The sequence below is a fragment of the Sorghum bicolor genome, chromosome 10 (genome assembly GCF_000003195.3).
Source record: "Sorghum bicolor cultivar BTx623 chromosome 10, Sorghum_bicolor_NCBIv3, whole genome shotgun sequence".
Classification (NCBI taxonomy): domain Eukaryota; kingdom Viridiplantae; phylum Streptophyta; class Magnoliopsida; order Poales; family Poaceae; genus Sorghum; species Sorghum bicolor.
The window spans coordinates 48,060,842-48,083,756 of record NC_012879.2 but is presented as its reverse complement, the minus strand read 5'-3'; the positions used below and the strand labels follow the sequence as shown (position 1 = coordinate 48,083,756).

Here is a 22,915-nt window from a genome sequence, read left to right as displayed (position 1 = left end):
TAGCTCCTGGTGTGAGCCAAGCCGTGCATGGAGGATGGGATCCTCTTAGCATGGCAATGTCTGGTGTCATGCACCAAACAATATAACTAGCCTAGAGGCACTAGATGTTATCCATTTGTTAGCAAATAATGCAGATAAAGATCAAACATGAGACACAAATTTTTACATGCAAAACCATCACGGGAAAAAACCACAGGTGCCAACTGGCGATCTTGACTATATGATAAGATTTTACAAAACACTTGAAATACAATGAGTCCTCACTTGGCAAACCATGGAACTAGTTTGCCTGCACCATCATGATGAGGCCAGTGCGGAGCTCAAAGTTTCTAGACCCTATGTTGACAGTGGGCCCGGTGGGTACATTGGCAATGTTGGGAATAGAGTATTCGTGGAGTGACTTGGCCATAGCAATAGTAGTGGATGGTGCGAGGTTGACTGGGTCATCTATCGGTAGAGGTGGAGTGGTGTGGTTCGGGGAAAAACGGTACGGGACCGGTTCCTCCTTAGGATAACCTTTGGTTTGTGGATGAAGTTTTCTGGTAGATCAAACCTGGTCATACACTATTGAAAGAATCTAGCAAGTGGCCTAGAGGGGGGTGAATAGGACTTTTTCTAAAATTTAAGAAACCTCACAAAACCAGTCAGAACATGGAGCCTCCAAGCTGAAGCACAGAGGTTCCAAGGGTGTGGAGGTTCCGAGGCTAAACGTGGAACCTCTAGGGATCAGAGTACACAAGTAATCTATAGCAGAAAGTAATGAATGAAAAGAAGATCCATTCTAATACCAGTCTTCCTATTGAGTGTGTTGAGCTACTCAAACGGTTGGTTGCACCTAGATGATGTGAACACAGTAGATCGGATGCAAAACCTAAAAGATAAAACAAATCACAAGTAAAAGCTGCACCAATCTCGATCACAAGAGACACAAGGATTTTTCCTATGGTTCGGTTCGCCACAAAGGCTGACCTACTCCATGTTATTGAGGTTAGCCACAAAGGCTATGGAGTCTCTTGCAACTGCTCCTCTTCTCCAACCTATCACCAAGGTGATAAGTTAGAGGGTTCTACTAAGTCACAAAGGGTAATACGAACTTCCCGATGCTCAATCACAGCGGATTGGGAGCTCCCAGGCGCCCGCTAGCTGTCTAGGAGCCAAGCTCCAAGAGTAACGAACACACCAAGCGCCTAGGGATTCACCAAGTGCATGAGAACAGAGGAGGGTCATCTTCTTGAGCTTTCTCACACTCTCTAAAGTCAAATCCCTCAAGGAATCATAAAGATTTAAGCAAGGGAGTTTGAGCACTAAGCTTAGGAGAGAGAGAGGGCTTCTGTCATGAGTCTGAGTGAATGAGGAAGAAGATAACCATTGGGGGCGAAGGGGATAATATAAGTACCATCCGCGTCACCCACAAAACATTTGGGCCAGACAGACCTCGGAACCTTCGCGCCTGAGCGTAGAGGTTCCACGCTGGCCAGAATAGAAAGGAATTTAGCACAACTAGCTATCTATGGCTGGGATAATTTGAAGACGAGTAAGGTAAAATGAGCACTTGGTTTCACCCCAAACCACTATTAGTATCCCCCTTGATAGTACTGCTTGGCCTATAACTCAATTTCAAAAGGCAAAAAGAATTAACTCGCTCTTGAAGCGGTTGCAAGGCATCCATTTGAATTTAGGGGTCTCATCCTTTAATTATTTGCACCCATGATTGAAGCTATGCTGTCACACTCTTGTCAATGTCATTAGTTCTTTAATTATGTTATCAACTTCACCAAAACCCACTTAGAGCTTGATTGCACTTACAATCTCCCCCTTTTTGGTAAATGTTGACAACACAATTAACGCTTACATTTAATTAAAATATTGAGCTTTTGATAGCATGAATACAATGGCTCCCCCTTAATATATGCAAGGTTTAATTTGAATTAAGAAAATGTCCCTTCAAGACATACTTTGCATATATTAAGAGCAAATGTTACAGATACATTGTATTCATATTATCGTGGGGTGCAAAAGAACTGTGTCAAGAGAAAATCCATGATGCACATGAAAGAGAAGCACCGATCAAACCAAGAGAAATGTTCTGAGTGTACAGATCATGGAGCCTCCGAGCCAGACGTGGAACCTCTGCAAGCGCGGAGCCTCTAGACCCAAGCATGGAGCCTCTGTGTTCTGTATAGCCAGAACACTTCTAAAATAACACAAAAGATAAACAGGCATCACACAGTACTAACTGAGCTAGTAAGGTAATGATAAACACAAACAATAAATTTACACAGTTCTACCAAGGCATTACACACAGAGTGATTAAAACCATGTCCATGACCACAAATCACCACACAAAGATGATACAAAGTTATTATTATTACAGACCATAGAACATAGAGTTTGAAGGGATCGAATCGAAAAATGAAAATAGCCTTCCAACTCTCACAACTCTAGATACGACGCAAAAGAACCCACCGACCTCCTCCATCTTGTCTCTCTCCCCCTTTATCAACAAGAGCTAAAAAGGAAAGAAAAGAACAATAGAGGAGAAGCAAGATCATCTCACTGCTCCCCACTCCAATCACTGCCATCATCATTGTCATCATCACCTGCTAACTTAGTCTGCTGTTTGCTACTAGACCCATTCTCCTGTGTTGACTCCTCATCACTGTCACTGACAATAGCTCTACTAGCCCTATGTGTAGTGGTGGTGAACCTCTGTGGCCTGGACTATCCTCTCTCACGCCTGATGGCACTCATCCTCTCTCCAAGAGTATCATGATCATGTGGAAGATCTCTCACAGGCTCATCCTCACTAGAGTCCTGATACGGTGGAAACACTAGAGGAGGTGCAATGTCTCTAGTTGGAAGACCTATTTGTTTCATCACCTCATTTATGTCCTTTCTTCCCTCATATTCATTGTCTACAGCATACTGACACATACAAAAGATGTTCTTGAGCAAGTCCTTGAGCTTGCTACTAGCCTAATGATATGCTCTACCCTCTGCTGCAGTTGATGTGCTTGCTGCTCCCACAAGTGCCTCCCAACCAGCATGTTTCCACTGATTTAGCTTATAGGGCCTATGCTCCACATCCTTCTTGAATTCAATGCCAGACACCCTCTCAATGATATACATGACATAGGGTGCTTACGGTAGGTCATTTCTTGCATCATCCATAGAGTCACTCAACTCAGCCTAGATGAACCTACTAATAGAGAAGCCATCACTACTAGGTACCATTGTAGCAAGTAGGTTCTTTGCAAAATTTCTTAGTGAAGTAGAGTCACCACCTTTTAGATTTATTGTCTCTCTAAAGAGGTTGTTCATAGCATAGTAATAGGGCTTTAGACCCACTATTTTACCATCAGCTACGTCCCTCCTTTCATAAGCAAAGACAATGTCATTTGTCTTCAATACAGGCTCTATCTAAATGGTGTCAGCAAACCTATCTCCACTTCCAAAACCAAGCAGCCGAGCAAAAGTAGTAAAGTCTACCTTATAGTGGATTCCTTCTGTCATCCAATGAATGGACTCATTTGCTACATCATGGAAGAAGGTGGCATGAAAATGAGCTAATATTTCTCTGTTCCAATCATATTGGAACCCCATGATATCCTTTAGTCCATGCTGAGTCACTATATCAATTACTCTCCTAAAGTCTGAAGTGTCCATGCTGAGTCATTGTATCAATTACTCTCCTAGAGTCTAATGTGTTCATGCTCTCAATTTGATCCCAGTCAATGTATTTCATTTGCACTATCTTTTTGTCCTTGGCTAGAATCACAATCTTGTAGAAATCAAACTGAAACAATGACCAAAACCTATAGTTAATGCCTTTGTCATTCAGCCATATGTATGGGTTTTCTGCTCTAGCTTTCTTCACTTGCACTCCCAAGTTGTGATAGTTGTTGTGCTACCTCTGGACTCCTTGGTCATAGATCACAGGCTCTCTTCTCACTGGAGCTCCTTGATGCTATAATCTATATGATGGATCAAACACTACAAATTGTGCATGTGTGTCTAGTGCACCAATAGCAAGATTTGTTTTTCCTTATGTTCCTCCATCTTCCTCTGGTCCATTACCATGACCAGCACTACCAGCACCACTGCCCTGACCTCGCCCTCTCCTGGCCAAAGCCTTCTGAGCTCCTCTTCCCGTGCCTCGTTGTCCACTACTCTGCTCTTGCTATCTACTACCACTAGCAAGCTCTCTAAAGACAAGGTCTCTGATTTCTCTGTCAACTGACTCATGAGACCCCTTCTGTCTTTTCTCACCCCTTTTTCTCGGATCATTCTCCATCTAAGTAGAACATATAGAAGGTATAAGAATCCAATGCCAAACTTAACAGTAGCATCACACTAGATTTGAGTAGAGTTTTGAATCAAACCAAGATAGTCAATCTTTCCAGATCATGGAGCCTTCATGATCTGGTGTGGAGCCTCTGCATAGAGGCCTAGAGCCTTCACATTTTGACAGATTACACCCTAAGCTTGATTCAACCTTCAACTTGAATCTATATGTAATGTACTATCAGATCTAGCACTAGAAGAGAGCCGAACTTCCATCTATGCTGAGAGTGAATGAAATAGGTAATAAAAAATAATTCATGATGAATTTAGGGTTTCACCTTGGATGAGGGAAATTAGCAGGAGAGATGAACGATGATGAACTCCAACGCCTTCAAGTGAGTTTCCTTACTGCGGTTGCAGCAAGGAACGCTAAGGACTTGATTTGGGTGAGGAGATCTTCTAACACCGGCAAGATTGCATTCTTCTCCTCCACTATGGCTGGCTCCCCCTGAGCCCTAGCCCCCAGCACCACTGTAGCACTCGCCTGCGCGGAGACAAAGAGTGGCGGTGCAGCAATGAAGGACGATGATGTGGTGAAGGCGATGGAGAGATGCACACATGCGAGGGGAGAAGAAACAAGCAAAGTTAGCCTGCATAAACAATTGCTAAGTTACATGCATACTATCATGAACATATCATTATATGCCTTCCCCTATAACGGCACTAGAAATGCTTGTTGGCATTCCTTAACATAATCACTAAGATCAGGTAGAGAACTTATCCCCAGCAACTGCACCAGAAATGTCCTTGTGGTTTGTACTTAGGAGCATCACTAGAGTATAGCGATATCAAAAGTATTAACCTTGATAGTTCCTTAACCTTTTTAGATATTAATCAGTAAGCACACGGAGCTATCATTTGTAGCATTTCACCCGGTGAGTATTTGAGTATCATTATTTATATTTTTTCAAAGGAAGTCACTGATTAAGATTCTGATATGATCATGGGTAGTAATGTTGTGCAAGTTAAGAAATTGTTAATACAGGGGTAAGAAATGATAATAGAGTTAGTGGACACAACATGAGCTTTCCTCAAATGATAAATAGAAAAGAAACTAATAAAAGAATATTTCTAAGCGAATAGGCATTAATCTAGTATAGTCATATTATGATTAGTTAATGTTCATACAATCTGCATAACTTGAATTAGTGCTAAGTGTGACATGGATTAGGAGAGCATGTGTGTACTAGTCTGCCAGCAACCACTATGCTAATTTAGACTCCTACATCTCAAATGAACAGAGGAGAATGCTAAGGACGGATAGAGCTGTCACCACCTGCCGCCATCCCCTTGACTGAAGTAAGGACCATGCAGAAACCTATCTCTCCATACCCAGGCACCATGCCTACGTATACAGAGACTACCCAACTCACCTCGAGACTACGACCCTACGGATCGAGAAGTTATGAATTAGGCACACCTTGCGGTACAATGAACCACCACACCCAACTTAGCTCTAATCTTCATTATACAAGTTCTATGTTTTATTAAGCACAATATTAATGATGATACTCTCATGACATATAAACTATACACTAGTTCATACATCAAGATTATAGCATCACAACTATACTCTAGTTCATAAATATGACTATAATTGGATAATGAGAGAATAAACTTGAAAGAACCATAATTCTATTCATACCCAAAGTGGTCTTCTTCCAAGGAGTCAAGCTCTCCAAGGTAGTTTTGCTTTGCTCTTCTACTACCAAGAAAGTAAAAGCTACAACTATGAATTGAAAGTGGAGATTGCTCAAGAGTGTTGTGTGTGTTGATGAGGGGGTGTGCCTCCCTTCTTATACAAGTGAGTAAGGCGATAAGAAGCCACAAGTTGTGCTGGAGCACACGATGATCTGCCTTAGGGAACCGCCATCAAACTACTAGAGGAAGGTGGTGCTGGTCCAGCCCAGCCAGGGTGCGGCCGGCCCCTGGGCTACGCCGCCTCTCACCACCGCCTCTGTGTGGTGGGTTCTGGTGGACTCTAGGTGGGTACCTCTGTGTGTAGGGCTTCTTTGGAGTTTATTTGCTTGATGTCCTTATTATTTGTTTGTGCAAATACGTGTCAAAAAATGCCTTTTGGATATGAATACATGTATTTGTGTATATGTCCTATGAAAAATACAATTCTCCAAATACACGTGGAATAAGTTAGAAATAATTGCATATGTGATGTTGGTTTGCTGAATTCTCCTATCTTTGATATTAATTGACGGTCGGAATTCATCGTTATTGACCGTCAATAATGGCGGAGGGAGAGGGGGCTCCGTGGTAGGTTAGCCACCTAGGGTTGGGCTGGTCGACCCACTTCTGAGCCCTTCTGGCCCAAGCTTCGGTGTGGTGCTCTCTGGATCCCTATAGAACCTTCCCAGATAGGTTTCACAGTGGAATTGTGTTATTAACTCTAACATGTAGGTCACCTTTGACGGTTTTGTGGATATATCCTACAAAATTCATATATTCACCAAAACTCATAGAATTTGTTAGTTTAAATCCTAAACCATTGTTAGCGATCACAATTGTGCCCTTATGAATATATTATTGACTATTAAATATGGTTGTTAACTGTCGTCAACATTCATCCCGCAACTATTTGACATGGGGATCCGTTTGTATCATTGTCTGCCTCTAGTTGTTCTATGAACTAACTGCAGTCAAATACAAAAATAAATCCGCTAATAAACATAACCCAAACAATGGGCCCTCCAAGCATCCCTAGAAGACTCAAATTAGAATTCAGATAATATTCCAACACCATGGTCAATAGCTATGATGGACCCTTAGGGTCTAGATCCATGACCAATGCACAGTTGGTATGCCACGTTAGCATATACAGTGGGTTAGGACCCTTTTGGACCTAGATGATACCGAAAGCCAAGAAAGCCAAGATCATGGACTCAAAAATAACATTTGAGAGTAATGCCTTGTTTAGTTCACCCCAAAAATCTAAAACTTTTCAAGATTCCTCGTCACATCGAATATTGCGGCACATGCATTGAGCATTAAATATAGATAAAAATAAAAATTAATTATACAGTTTGTCTGTAAATTGTGAGACGAATCTTTTAAGCCTAGTTACTCTATGATTAGACAACATTTGTCAAATAAAAACGAAAATGCTACAGTATTATTTTTCCAAATTTTTTGGAACTAAACAAGGCCTAAAGAGACCTAAGTGACACCTCTTGCCAAGTTAAAGGACCGGGCTTATATATAGGGTCCACGTCAATGCACAGTCAATATGCCACATTGGCCTACAGAGCAGGTTAGGTCCCATTTAGACCTAGAAATATTTTTTTATATTAGAGGACTTAAGTGACACCTCTTAACAAGTTAAAAGATGAGCCACAAATTTTTCTCTAAGGCTAATCTCAATGCATAGTTTTATGACATAGTTACTAGGGCGCCCACAACGGTGGGCGACGTCGTTAGCAAATATATTATTTTATTCCACGTGGACGAGAATACGAACTCGCTAACGAGTGCTGAAGCGATAGTCTCGCACGGACTCCAACATTTTTACGGTCTCTGACACTATACGCTCCTCCTATACAGCTTTTATTTTTCTCTTTTTATATTCTCTTTCACCTTCACATCGCTAGCGATTTCATAGCTGCCGTTGAGGACGCCTAAGACTATAAACTAGATAACCGAACCACATGAGTTTGATGGGAATGAAACTCTTCTCTCTCTCATATGATGAAACTCTTTCATTTAATGATTCTGCCAAGTCAAAAATTTTGCTTATGTAGCATCCTATTCAATGTGTATGACACTTTTATGAAACATACATTGAGACTAGCCTAACACAGCATGCCGAGTCCACTGAAAACAACTCGTGGCATGGCACCTCAGGACCTCAGCTATGGGGCGAATTTTATGGTCAATGCTACATGCATGGGCATGTAAAGGTTTGATACTGACATGAATTGGGGCATTGGGTGGACCAACCTAATAGTGGTCTCCTCTTCTGTGTAGGAATTCTATCCTCGTGTAACGTGTGTGGTTTCTTTGATGCATGCATGAGCTTAGAGCCTTAGATCATTATAGCATTCTTTTGCATTAATGCGAATATGCAATGGCCGGTCAGCAGGTCACATTAACACCGATGTAGTAACCTGCAAGAAGAAGAAATCCATCCGGCATAGGCCCTGTAAAAACGCCAGGCTTTGACCTGTTACCTTCCCTATATAGTTTCTTCCATGCATGCAGTACCTCTCCTCCTCGACCAATCAATGGATCGATCCGCGCGAGTAGGAAACGGTGAAGATCAATGCCCACTCGTAGCCTCTATATAAAGCCTACGCCCTGCCCTTGTGGTGCAGTGCTCTATCTAGTATCTACTCCCCTGCGGCAATGGCGACATCAAGGTCCCTTGCCTTGGCGCTCCTCTTGTGCGCCTTGTCATCCTCCTGCCACGCCGCCATTTCCTACCCACCGTCGGCCATGCCCGCCGCCGCGCCCGCCAAAGGTGACTTCCTCGCGTGCCTCACCAAGAGCATCCCCCCGCGGCTCCTCTACGCCAGGAGCTCGCCTGCGTACGGCTCCATCTGGGCGTCCACCGTCCGGAACCTCAAGTTCGACTCGGACAAGACGGCGAAGCCACTGTACATCATCACCCCGACGGAGCCCGCCCACATCCAGGCCACCGTGGCGTGCGGCAGGAAGCACGGCATGCGGGTCCGCGTGCGGAGCGGCGGGCACGACTACGAGGGCCTGTCGTACCGTTCCACCAAGCCGGAGACGTTCGCCGTGGTGGACATGTCCTTGCTACGGAAGGTGTCGCTGGACGGCAAGGCGGCCACGGCGTGGGTCGACTCCGGCGCGCAGCTCGGCGACATCTACTACGCGCTGGGGAAGTGGGCACCCAAGCTCGGGTTCCCGGCGGGCGTGTGCGCCACCATCGGCGTCGGGGGGCACTTCAGCGGTGGCGGCTTCGGCATGATGCTGCGCAAGCACGGCCTCGCCGTGGACAACGTCGTCGACGCCAAGGTGGTGGACGCCAACGGCAACCTGCTGGACAGGAAGACCATGGGCGAGGACTACTTCTGGGCGATCAGGGGCGGCGGCGGCGAGAGCTTCGGCATCGTGGTGTCGTGGCAGCTGAAGCTCGTGCCCGTCCCGCCCAAGGTGACGGTGTTGCAGATGCCCAGGAGTGTCAAGGACGGCGCCATCGACCTCATCGTCAAATGGCAGCAGGTGGCGCCGTCGCTCCCCGAGGACCTGATGATCCGGATCTTGGCCATGGGAGGCACCGCCATATTCGAGGGCCTGTTCCTCGGCACGTGCAAGGACCTCCTCCCGCTGATGGCCAGCCGGTTCCCGGAGCTGGGCGTGAAGCAAGGGGACTGCAAGGAGATGTCGTGGGTGCAGTCGGTGGCGTTCATCCCCATGGGCGACAAGGCCACCATGAAGGACCTCCTGAACCGGACGTCCAACATCAGGTCGTTCGGCAAGTACAAGTCGGACTACGTCAAGGACCCCATCGCGAAGCCGGTGTGGGAGAAGATCTACGCGTGGCTGGCCAAGCCCGGTGCCGGGATCATGATCATGGACCCCTACGGCGCCAAGATCAGCGCCATCCCGGACAGGGCGACGCCGTTCCCGCACCGGCAGGGGATGCTGTTCAACATCCAGTACGTCACTTACTGGTCCGGCGAGGCCGCCGGGGCGGCGCCGACGCAGTGGAGCAGGGACATGTACGCGTTCATGGAGCCGTACGTGACCAAGAACCCGAGGCAGGCGTACGTCAACTACAGGGACCTCGACCTCGGCGTCAACCAGGTGGTCAACGACATCTCCACCTACGAGAGCGGCAAGGTCTGGGGAGAGAAGTACTTCAGCTTCAACTTCGAGAGGCTCGCCAGGATCAAGGCCAAGGTGGACCCCACCGACTACTTCAGAAATGAGCAGACAATCCCACCATTGTTCAAGTGAGCAAGCATATAGTATACCACACTAGCTACGTACCAGCAGATCCAGCCATATATATATTCTTTCGACCGCGCCAAGCAAAGGGAGCCGGACTACTCGTAACTGTCCGCCCTCCAATCCTACAAGTATAGTAAATAAGGATACACGACATGCACTGCCGTGCCCAATTACTAGTAGTTTCTTCTTTTTGTTCAGTTTTTAGTTAGCGTGTGGTACTTAATTTTTCTTTGTATACTGATGCTACTGCATCTTATTCATATATATACATCGTCGTGACGTTTTTCTTGCATCATTGATTGATCTATCTATCTGACACATTGGCAATATATTAATTTGCTGTTACTTGTGCAGAAACATTACGAAATTGCATTGCCTACATACGTATATTATTTTTTTTAAAAGAGAATATCTCTGCTTTTAAGAAAGCACCAAGTTTGAATACAAAGGCTGGGGATACCAGTGTCTCAAGCAAACAGGAAACAAACTGAACCGATAACAAAGATAGGCAAATACTAGATCAGCAAAGACTCCGATCTCAACAACGTTTGTAGGCATCACCAAGCTTGACTCAAAATTCCTCATCCAGCGCAACAGCATGCTCTTCGCCTGGTCCACCTTCTCCTTGTCAATTGCCTTCAAGAGCAAAGACCACCTCTGCAACAATGACAACGTGTCATATAGAATGTCAGCAGGCGTCTTAGGATAACACTTCTCAATCGCCATCTTGTTTCTTGTAAACCCATAGGGTCCAAGCAAAACCTGCGAAAAGAAACATAATATTCCATATTGGCAAGGGTCCCTTGCCCCACAGCCGGCCAACCCTCGGACAAATCCTGTAGGGAGTGAGGAATATCTCCCAAACAGAACACTTTCTTTATGACAGCCCAAATCTATTTAGCAAGAACACAGTCAAAAAGCATATGATTTATTGTTTCCAACACCCCACAGAGACAGCACTTGCCATCTCCTTTCCATCCTCTTTTTAACAGCGCCTGACCAACTGGCAACTTGTCATTAAAGATTTGCCACAGAAAAAACTTTATTTTAATGGGATTTTACACTTCCAGATGAATCCAGCAACTCTACTTGGCATGCCTCTACTGGATAAAAATCTGTATAACGATTTAGTAGTGAACATTTTAGTTTTCTCAAGAGCCCAGGACACTCTATCAGGAATGGAACTATCTAAATTGATGTGTTGAAGTTCATCATAAAGAAGGGTCCATCTTTGGAATTCATCACTCGAAAGAACTCTCCGAAACTCAACAAACCAATCCTGATTAACCCAGCAATCAGCCACAGAACAATCAGGATGTCTCACCATTTTATACAGATCCTCATAGTAAATTTTCAATGGGACATTATGCAGCCAACAATCATGCCAGAAAAGACTACCCATTGCCAATTGTGAAGGTAGCTCCCCATTTAAAAAGGTTTTTAACTCTTTGAAGCCCCTGCCAAAATTGAGATCCCCCTTTGGATTTAGAAGAGAAAAAATTAGTGTCCTCCATATACTTAGCTTTCAACAATTTGAACCATAGTTCATCAGGTTCCAGCTGACAAGCAAGCAATCATTCATCAGTCTAGTATTAATGATGCCCAAACCCCCTTGGTCTTTAGGTCTAGAAACCATTTCCCATTTTGCAATGTGATATCTAAATTTTTCCTCAGTTCCTTGCCATAAGAAGGTGGCCCTAATGCTATCCATCTTTTTGTGCACACCATCCTGAAGCCAATAGAAACCCATGCAGTATAGAGGAATGCTACTAAGGCAAGTGTTAGTAAGGATTTGTCTACCCCCAGAAGTTAGGTGCTTACCTTTCCAACGGTCAAGCCTCTTGTAAAGTTTTTGATGGAGAAAGGAAAAAGCATAGATATTGAGATGTTTATTACTAATTGGAATACCAAAGTATTTCATAGGCATCTCACCCAAGACACAGTTTAACATATTGGCCATCTTTTCCTTTTCTTCTTGATGAGCTCCAAAAACATAGACTTCACTTTTATGATAGTTAATTACATACGTATATTATTGTAAATGAGTTAATTCTAAACTCGGCTGGTCCATGTTCCACAAATTAAAGGGCGTCAAGGCTATCAAAATTCAACCAGGTGGTAGAGGTCAGATGTAGCAGACGGTCCTGCGGAGATGGAGATGCAGATCTAAGGCGTGGATAGCAAATAACTTACATTAGGGTTGACGAGCTCATTTTCGCGCAATGGAAAGGGAGAAGGAAGGCAGGGACGGATGAACCTGCGCAGAGCTTCGGGTCCAAACGGCCGTAGAGCTTTGGGTCCGAACGGCCGGACCCGAGCATCACGCCGAACTAGGAGCGAGGGAGAGGAGGAGCGGGAGCCGGGAGCGCGAGCGCGGGAATCAGCGGCCCGACGAAAGCAGGTTCGGTAGTTTTTCTTTTTTCTTATACTAGTTAAGTGCCCGTGCGTTGCTACAGGTATACAAAGAATCTCATTGTGTAAGCTACACGAGTAAAACATATATAAAATCCCATAACATTTAGTAAATGTTGAAATTGGATCATATTGAATAATTTTGTTAGCAACTTTAGCCGCTATTGGACATTGCCTTGAACGAAAATCTATTGCAAATTTGAGTGCAGAACCCTTGTCTCTCTGATTTTCAGTTGTGAATCATTGTTCTAAGTTTTGGGGATGCCATGCAAGAATTACAGAAATTACTTATACTCAAATGTACACTCAGGTTTGACAACATTTCAAACGGAGAACAATGTTACACAATCCCAAACAAGGTAGAATAGAAACCAATTGCAAAAAAAGTCAATATATAACCTTAATAGATCTCCAAGAAATTGAGCTATTGCAAGGTGAGGCTGAGGTCTGTCTTTCCTTTATTACTTTGTGGTGTAAGATAATTGGGATAACCTCTAACAACTAAATCAGGACAGCATATAGAACAATCAGTAATTATTGTAGGGAAAACTTCGGTGTCAAATTGTCAGCCTCAACTCCATGACTCAAAGCTCTGAATTCTCGCTTTTAGGACTCATGACAGAAGCTGAGATCTGTGCTCCGACAAACTTTTACAATTTCAATCAGTGAAGAACCAATGCCGTGCACCTAGAATGCCAGTAAAAGCACAAGATACGAGAAAACAACAAACCAAACAAAAAAGGAAAGATTATTATTGTATTGCTTAAGCACCGCACATATACAACTCTCTAGCGCACTCTATGACTATAAGGGGGAGAGTGAGAGAGATTAGAATGTATTAATCAATTTTAAAACCACAACATAATTTTGAAAACTATTACTCATCTACAAGCATATTTTAACATTAAAAGCATATAGATAGGACTCACAACACATAGAAATAACAAAGGCAACAGGATCAGTAGGTGTCTACCAACATGTTCTGTACAGATAAGTAATTGTGAGTTGGTATTGCACAGTTTAGTCATTCTTACATTGGATGATGGAACAATATCAGGCCTCCAAGATGTATGAGGCTCAATCAGTTGGGTAGGTGTTGGAAATAATGTTTTTTCAAAACCTTTTTCGGTAGATATTGGAGGTCTCTAGTCTTCAACACTAAAATCAAGAATTCTTAACCACATGATCTCTTCAAGATATTCTGTCTCATCCCTGTAAGACCAAAAAGGATCACATGCATCTGAAGTTCTAAATCTAAATGCATAATAAATTCAAGAAAAACCGGGCAACCACAACTATTATTTGATATAGATACAAATCTTTCTCCATACGATGTGTGGCCGACTCCAGTTATGGAAGGTGTGACAGCACACGCTAGCTTGTCGATGATGCACAACAGCTTACAGTGGGATCCGTCTGTCTCACGCGGATGACGGTGATGGAATTGACACCGAGAAGGAGAAGGTAGTAGCCAGGTCAACTGGCGCTGCCCACCTGTGGAAGCGGAGATCCACTCGGCGTTGTCCGCATAGCTGGTCATCATGCGCCATTTTTAATTACAAAGCCTGCATAGGTTGTTGGGTGCCATTATCGTCCTTATTTTTAGAAGGGATTAATAATAAAAAATAGTTGCACAAGTTAAAAAAGGACATAGTAGTGAGAAATTAATGAAACAAATAAAAGCTAATGAAAAGGAAGTTAGGTACATAATATTGAATCTGAGGGTTAGCATATCTGTATTACTCTCAGCATGTTAAGGAGCTGCAGTTTTTCAGTAAGGAAATTAATATATACCCTCTCCAAAGGAACCAATTACATATAGATCTCTGTGCAACGTTATTTTGCATAGCCAAACCATCCAATTTAGTGAGGAGAAAAGTCCTACTAACACATCCATTCCAATGAAACTTGAAGGCTCTCTAAAATCATTATTAGCTGTGTCAAAAATATGAAGGTACATTCATTTATCAGTGATCCAAATTTCCTTTTCATTTGACGTATAACAAATAAAATTGGGGATGGTGCTCCTAAATTTTCACAACCATGCACTTATGGATCAACAAAAATAGATAAAAGCTCCCTCTGCAGTTTCGAACCAGAAGCATGAAGGCATCAAGGACAATATCATACATGTTTCCAACACCCTCCAGGGACACACCATGACCCTGCAGATGTTCATGCCAATGTGTCATCAACGAGGAACTGCTGTTACTGATCCTTCAAGTCTTGTTTTAGAAATTTCAGTCATTTATTAGCCCAAAAATTAGTACCGATTGCAAAAATGCAAGAAAAAATATTTTACAGAACCAGATGGCTGTGCTTTATGAGTCTCAGCCTAAAATTAGCTGTTGGACGAGCAATTGCCACCATTTCTATGTTTATATGTTTAATGAGCTCTATACAACACTAAGATTTTAGAGCCATCACATTACATTGGCCTACTAAAATTCAAAACTTATATGGGTCAGCTAGGCAACTGCATATGCACCGCGACGCCTCGACACCGCTGGACATGTCACAGCCCTGCTGAGTGGCAGGTATTGTCAATGTCCAAGCCACTGTCTGGTGAGCGATGAATCCCTCGCCTATCTCGACATAGCTGACACCAGTTGGTGTGCAAGTTATACTTGCCGTTGTTGATCTCTGATCCGTCCCTACGTGCCAACTGATCGATAGGCAGCTTAGCTGTTGAATTGGGCAACAAATTCACAGGCCTCTTTTTCAAAAAAAAAAAAACAAATTCACGGGTCTCTTCATTTAGGTCAGTGGCAAGTGCCCCCTCTTTACTGATTCAGTTTAAAGTAATAATGCAAAATACTGGGCAACTGCTGACATCTAGAATTGCTATACGGAACTAATCATCTTGAGATACTGTTGGCTATTGTCACTCTCTCACATGTATTTGCTGACATCTAGAATTGTTTTGATTTACTGGTAGAGTGAATGTGTTCGTATAAAGCATACAATAAACCATATAGTGTCTCCAAGCGTAAACAGCTACATCAGGCAAGGGCAGGGATTGTGCCGAGCAGGTTACATGCACAAGCAACAGTTTTTGAAACCCACGCATCAAAAAATTTAGAAACTAAGTAGATAGCAAGAACAATCGCAAGAGAAAACCTCATGCATTGGATGGAAAGTGAAGGTATATTACCTACCTTGTGAGCTTGGACCGGGCAAGCAGCCTGGGTGGCTTCTTTGACGCCTGCAGTGGGTCCTTGATAGTAAGAGGAGGAACATGAGGAGATCCGGCCAGGTCAGAGGAAGAGCGGAGAGGGAAAATCATGGCGTCATCGATCTCTGGGTAGCCACCGCCGATGACCCCAAACCCTAGCTCAGCGAGGAACAGCGAGACGATTAGCGCGACAACAACGGAGACGTTAGCTCGGCGTGTGCAACGGTGAGGGTAACGTTGAGGGCCATGACGCGGGGAGCGATGGCGGGTGCGGTGTTGACGGTCCTTAAGTATCAAATATAATCAACAAATAAATAGAGAAAAGGACCCAAATGCAACCGACATCCAGATTTAGGGTTTTATCTCACAGAATTCCACGAGTTTTGGTGTTTGTCTATTTCTGCAGGGGGTTATCAGGAATTATGGAAGAAAGGCCCACACGTCGAGTTTACATAGTGATATTAACGTGCACCACAATTATCCAACATCTAGAAGAGTCCAGAAGCCACGGAACGAGCAGGAGGCCGAGCGGGCCCGGGGACAGGGCGCCCGCCCTCCCCCCTTGGGCGCCCACCCTGGCCTGAGAGCCAATCAGGCTCCGCCTCGCAGATCATGCTCCACCGACCTTAGGGATTAAGGAAAACCGTGTGATTAAGGTTGGTTTGATCCGACGGTCCATATTTATTTGGAAGGACTATATAAGCAGGCCCCCTGGCCCCTGGAGGAGAGGACCTCTGAAGCCCTAATTCATTCATTCATCTCGGGAGAAGAAGTCTCTGATCAAGCCCTAGAGCCACTACATCAACTAGATCTCTAGTTTAGCATAGCTACATAGGATTAGAACTAGAAGGAGTCAATCTTCGATTGGTTTTCGGATCTGTCAAGAGGATTCTTGGTAATTCTTCTACTGTTCTTCATTTGTTCATCATTGTTCTTCTATATTATGAATATGACTTTGTTCTACTTCAATATATTGATTATGACTTTGCTCTACTTGTTTATATTTGCAATTATATCGTTCTTAGTTTATCATAGTTATATGCTTGGCTTAGTTAGATTGTAATTATATATATGTTTAGGATCGTATAGCGTTTATCCATGTGTACAGTGGGTAAATGATAAGTATTGTGTAGGCGTGGTGCCTATACCGTATTTATCTGCGATTGTACCCTATATGCCGGATCGCGGGGTAGTTCATGGTGGTGACAGCTCCATTGATTCTTATATAGTCCCCCTCTCGTGTATAGGGGAGTGAAATATTATTACAGGGGAGTGATTGCTATGTTTCTCATTTTGCTTGATAATATCACTATGCATGGGCGTAGTCCTGTCTCGCAATGATTGCCAAGTATAATTGCACTAAGTATGATATGCTAGACTTTATAGTTAAGAATAACTTAGGGAATATTCTTGTAGTTCATCCTAATTCTATGCTAATGACTTGCTAGAATATCTGTTGAGGTGCTTATCATTATTATATGTGGCTAGTTATGCAGATCAGATTAATTATCTTTTTCACTATTCATATTTTATCTATATTTTATGTGACATTTATCCCTGTATAAAAGAGATAGATAAATGCTCTCTATTACACATGCAATGATAGATACTCAATTCCATATTCCATTCCATAATCAACATTGATGATTAGCAATCCATTCCCAGTGGTAAAAATATAAATAACGATACCTGTAATACTTTCTGGTTAAAATGCTACATCGGTATTAATCTGTGCGCTTGCATATCTCATTTATTATTCATTAAGAAGAGCAATTGTATATTTTAATACCGCGTCTCTCATGTCATGCTGGGGATGACAACTTGGCTTAAGTGGCATGAGGGATAGGTTCGGCATTTTTGGCGCCGTTATCAGAATTAGAAAACTAAGTCTACTTTTGGTAATGATGTTAAGAATGCCCAACAAGCATTTTTGGCGCCGTTGCCGGGGAAGGTTAATTACTAATAAGGAATGAATATGGAATTTTGAGTCATCATTCGCATCACTAATATGATTGAGATTATCAATTCTCTCATACAGCTTTACCCCTGTATTTTTCTATTTTGATTATTTTATGCAGGGTAATGTATGAATAGAAGACATCTTCCAAGAAATTTTGTTGACAACTCTGAAGCATTATTCAGAAAAACAAGAGCCAAGCTCAAGAAGACATCGTCAACACTTCAGCACGAAGCTTCATCCAATCCAGAAGATCGCAAAGTTTCATCCGGAACTTGTCTTCAGAGTTTGAAGTCATGGCGAACAAATCGATCCGCGAGTTCTCAGCTCCCAGTACGGACAACATCCGCACTGGACCTGCTGCGGAGATCGACTGCAAGTTTGAGCTCAAGCCTGGGCTCATCAACATGGTGCAAGCCAACCAGTTTTGTGGAAAGGCACACGAAGATGCTAGTGCTCATCTCCAACACTTCCTGGAGATTTGTAGCACATTCACCATGTCAAGAGTCCCCAGAGATGCTATACTACTTCGCCTCTTCCCATTCTCACTGTTAGGGAGAGCGAAGCAATGGTTCTACGCTACAAAGGAGAAGAATACTACGTGGGCACTTTGCTCCACGAACTTCCTGGCTAAGTTCTTTCCCATGGGCAAGACCAATGCTCTCCATGGGAAAATTACAAGTTTTCAGCAACAACATGATGAATCCGTTCCAGAAGCATGGGAGCGCTTCCAAGACTACATCCTAGAATGTCCCCATCATGGAATGGACAGCTGGCTACTGATGTAGACCTTTTATCATGGGCTCGACAATAGTGCCCGTGAGACCATGGATGCTGTAGCTGGAGGAGCATTCCTATCACTCACCATACCACAAGCCACAGCTCTTGTGGAGAAGATGGCGTCCAACCAAGGCTGGATTGAAGAAAGGACCTAGACACGCAAGAGAGGTGGAGGTATGCACCAGCTCAAGGAGGTAGACATGCTGTCTGCCAAGCTAGACCTGCTCATGAAGAAGCTCGATGATAAAGCTGGAGATAAGAAGGAAGTTATGCACGTCTACGACTCCCACATGACTTGTGAGGAGTGTGGAGATACTGGACACTCAGGCAATCACTGCCCTAAGATGTTTGAGGATGTGAACTACATCAGCAACAATAACAACAACTACTACTACAACCGTCCTCAACAAAATCAAGGTTGGAATCAACAGAGGCCTAACTACTCAGGTAATTATCAAGGTAATAATTCTTACAATAATAATAATAATTTTCCACCTGTTAGAAAATATAAATAATAGAATGGATAATTTCTCTACTGCCATCAAGAATCAAATTAGCTTTAATAAAATGATTAAATCTCAGTTAAATCAAATAGCTGTTGCTGTTCCTGCTACTAACCCCGGTATACCATCACAACCGGAAGGATTAGAATCTGCAAATCTTGTAGACATGTTTAATACAGGTAACTACTGGAGTAACCCCGTTGCGAAAGTTACTACTGACCTTCTGCCGGTCAAGAGAGGCGATCCAGGACGCCTCATCATCCCGATCTCCATCGGCATGGTGGACTTCCCAGAAGCACTCTGCGACTTTGGCTCTAGTGTCAACATTATGCCCAGGGTACTCTATGAAAAATTCTTTACACATCCTTTATTAGAAACAACCATGTGTTTGCAACTTGCAGATCAGACACTAAGTTTCCCATCAGCTGATAGGTCTCCATGGGGCACCAGATCAGGCGTCAACATAATAGCGGCGTACCTTCTCCGAGGGGATCAGCTTTTGTTCGGAACCATGCCCCTAAAACTGACATACATTCAGCTCCAGATGGCAGATCAGACATTCTAAAAGGTTGAAGGTATAGTAACTGATGTCCCTGTCAAAATAGACGATCATTTTGTCCATACAGATTTTTAGGTTATTGACATGGGAGAAGTCGAGTACGATCCACCCATCATCCTTGGGAGACCTTTCCTCAGCACTGTTAAAGCAATCATCTACATTGGAACTGGAGAAGTCCACATGCACTTCCCCTCGGAGAAGGTACGCCGCTATTTTACTGACCCTAACTATATAGTTGAAGACTCTAAGCAGGTCAGGTCAAGAAGAAGACGACGCAACCGCAACCAGAGGAGGCAAATCTTCAAGGACGGATGGGCAGACTACGAAGGAGAAGTGGTAAGGTCTGAAGACATACAGCTTGAACAGAATTGTCCTAAGGAGACCGTAGCACCGAGTCAGGTGTGGAGAGAGAAGATAGTTATACACGAAGAGGAGGTGCCGCCGGAACCACTGACTACGCCATCCAGCGAATCCCAGGACGACTGAGAAAACAGAGAGTCCCGTTCGGAGGACATAAAAACACCGAACGCCTTGCTAAGAGGTAAACTTGGTAGTTATCCTTTTCTTTTCAATTATTTAAAATAGTTTGCTTAGTTAATTATGTTCATACTATCCTAAAAAGAAAAATGTTAAAACCAGTAAGCCCCATGTGAGTATACAAGTGCCATAAAACCCATAAGTACATTCACTGTGGTGGCATAAAAAACTAATAAAATAAAAATATTCTTCTGCTCTATAAAAATATAAAAATAAAATTGTGACCCTACGAAAGAAAGTAGCATTTATTGAGGAAGCTCAACATGATAAAGGGCTAGATATTTATGCTAACACCTAATCAGTTCCACAAAGCTTTGTTGTCTATTTGAGCTCCACAGAATTCAAAGATCAAGAAGACTAGCAGACAGAGGACATTCTAATCGCTGTCAGGGTGCTGCCGACATTCAAATACACCTCTGCCACCTGCTAGCTACATCAGAAGAAATGATGTCAAAATCTAGCTTGGGGGAGAGCACCCCCATTTATCCAGCTAAGTATTTCTATCTACATTTATACTTATACTATATTAAAAAAATATACATAACCATAAAAAACCAAATAAAGATTTTGTGCTTATATATATATATATCTTTTGCTTAGTGTGCTTAATAAATAAATAAAGTGGCTATGCTAAACTAAATCTTAATAAAACTCTAGCATGGATATGATGAATAGTTGCTCTGCATAATTCTCAAATTTGAAGTTCTCTCTCAAGTTTAGACATAACTGTTGTAATTTAAAGCTTGCTCTAAACCTGAACTTGTGGGAAGAGAACATGATCTGAAGTCTAAGTTGTTAACGGATATGATATGGGAAGGTTGAGCTGCTGTTTATCTGTTCATAGAGATGCTAGAAATCTGGAGAATTCTATCTTTGAAAATCTTTAAAATATCACATGATGAGTTCCTATATGATGAGAGTTTAAATTCCTACCACAACTATATATACATGCTTGCTAGACTTTGAGCCACACATTTACTTTTTACTGCTTATGAGCATTGAGTGTGGTCAAGCTGTGTAGACCCTTAGGAGCTTGTCATGTGGTTAAATCAAGATTCACTTGCACGTTCACTCACACATGCTGCTTCTACTCCGGAAGTACGCATCCACATATATCCACTCATTTCCATCTCCAGAGCCACCCAAAAGTATTCTACTCCTAATCCAGGAGAGAATAGCTAAAAACATTCTCCTATTTCTGTTTTTTCCTGTGAATTAAATGCTCGAGTTATCTTGGTCACTACCACTTGCTATATTATTTCAGGAGATGAGTGCTCTAAAAAAAGAGAGAAAGGATACGAGGAAATAAAAAGGGGCAAGTGCCCGGAACCTCGAAAGAAAAGAAAAAGTGAGACGCGAGGTAAAATGGACAAGTGTCCGACACTAGAATTAGGGGTACAAGATACCCACCTAAGAGGAAAGAAAAAGAAAATATAGAGCATCTTATTCTCCTCAAAAAGTTTCAAAAGAGCAAGAAAGGTATGTATCCCCTCAAAAGAGCACAAGTAGAATTAGACTTTCACCATTGTTATCACCATCATCACCATACACCATTCATTCGCCACACATGCACATCTTGATTTGACTTATTTACTTGTTTCTCTGGATCCATGGTTTGACTATGCAATAAATGTCTTGTAAGTATGTATACTCTATCTCCCACCTATGAGCTCCAGATATCAAAAGCCGTATTAAAGTAGGGTGAGAGATAAGGCAAGGTCACTATGCTTCATACCACAAATACTACATACTTTGAGAGAAGGCATATACCATCACTGCCTTGGTAAGGATCCAGAAATACCACAAAAGAGAGATCTGAGAGAGTCATACAAAGGAATCTCTGAGTTTTATTTGAAAATCTGCAAAACTCTAGAGCTATAGCTGATCAAGAATAAGAGACATGGCACTTGACTAGATTGTTCTATCTTTTAACTCCTCAAGACAGAAGTGACGGTTACAAGTCCCATGGTGAAAGGTAAAATGAGTAAGTTTTAAGTCTTGTTGGTGCAAAAGTAGATCTGCAAACACAAAGGGCTAATACCCGATTCAACGTTAAGGCGTGCCAGTCGATTTGACCTTACAATCGACAAAGGTGGTAACTCGAACACTTTGGTCCCGACAACAGCGATGCGCCCCGATGTCACGGCCAAGAGGTGTCCACGCGGAACTCGAGAACTCGCCGAGATTGACTCGGTGAATTCCTAAGAACTTGTAGTAAAAGGAAAAATATGCAGGGTGACGAAGTCGTCGAAAAAGTAGATGCTAGATGTAAAAACTTGTGTTTGATTGATTGTGTATATTCATTACATCGCCACAGGGTCTACATTTATACCCTGTCCAAAGGTGTTACAATCAGACACGACTAGGACTCGAATTCCAAATTGAACAGAATCCGTATACAAAGCAAACTCTAATAACTATGGAAAACATTAAATCATCCTCCACAACCAATCGACACACCACCATGAGTCGATCGTCAACCCCTATGCCCTTCTGCATGACCATTAGCAAACCACCTCTCATAGCCATCAGCAACCGTCAGCACCAGTTATCGGCACGAATCCATCACCACCCCTGGACTTGACCATATCTTGTCGTTTCCTCATCGGCACCAACCCTCATCGGCAACTCTTCTGTAGACTAGTCACCACTTCTCTGCCTACCGATCTACACCTCATTAACTCCAGATACGCGCCCAAAGATACGTGTCCAAAAACGGT

General features: G+C 43.0%; 1 protein-coding gene across 1 annotated transcript; it reads left to right on the top strand.

Moving 5' to 3' along the window:
• LOC8061941 (berberine bridge enzyme-like 27) lies at positions 8,671-10,567 on the top strand. The gene has a single exon (XM_002438495.2). The coding sequence runs from the start codon at positions 8,698-8,700 to the stop codon at positions 10,276-10,278; it is 1,581 nt and encodes a 526-aa protein (XP_002438540.1). The 5' UTR covers positions 8,671-8,697; the 3' UTR covers positions 10,279-10,567.

Bases quoted from the DNA above. Each gene is read 5' to 3' on its own strand.
- LOC8061941 (XM_002438495.2), top strand. From the start codon at position 8,698: ATGGCGACATCAAGGTCCCTTGCCTTGGCGCTCCTCTTGTGCGCCTTG.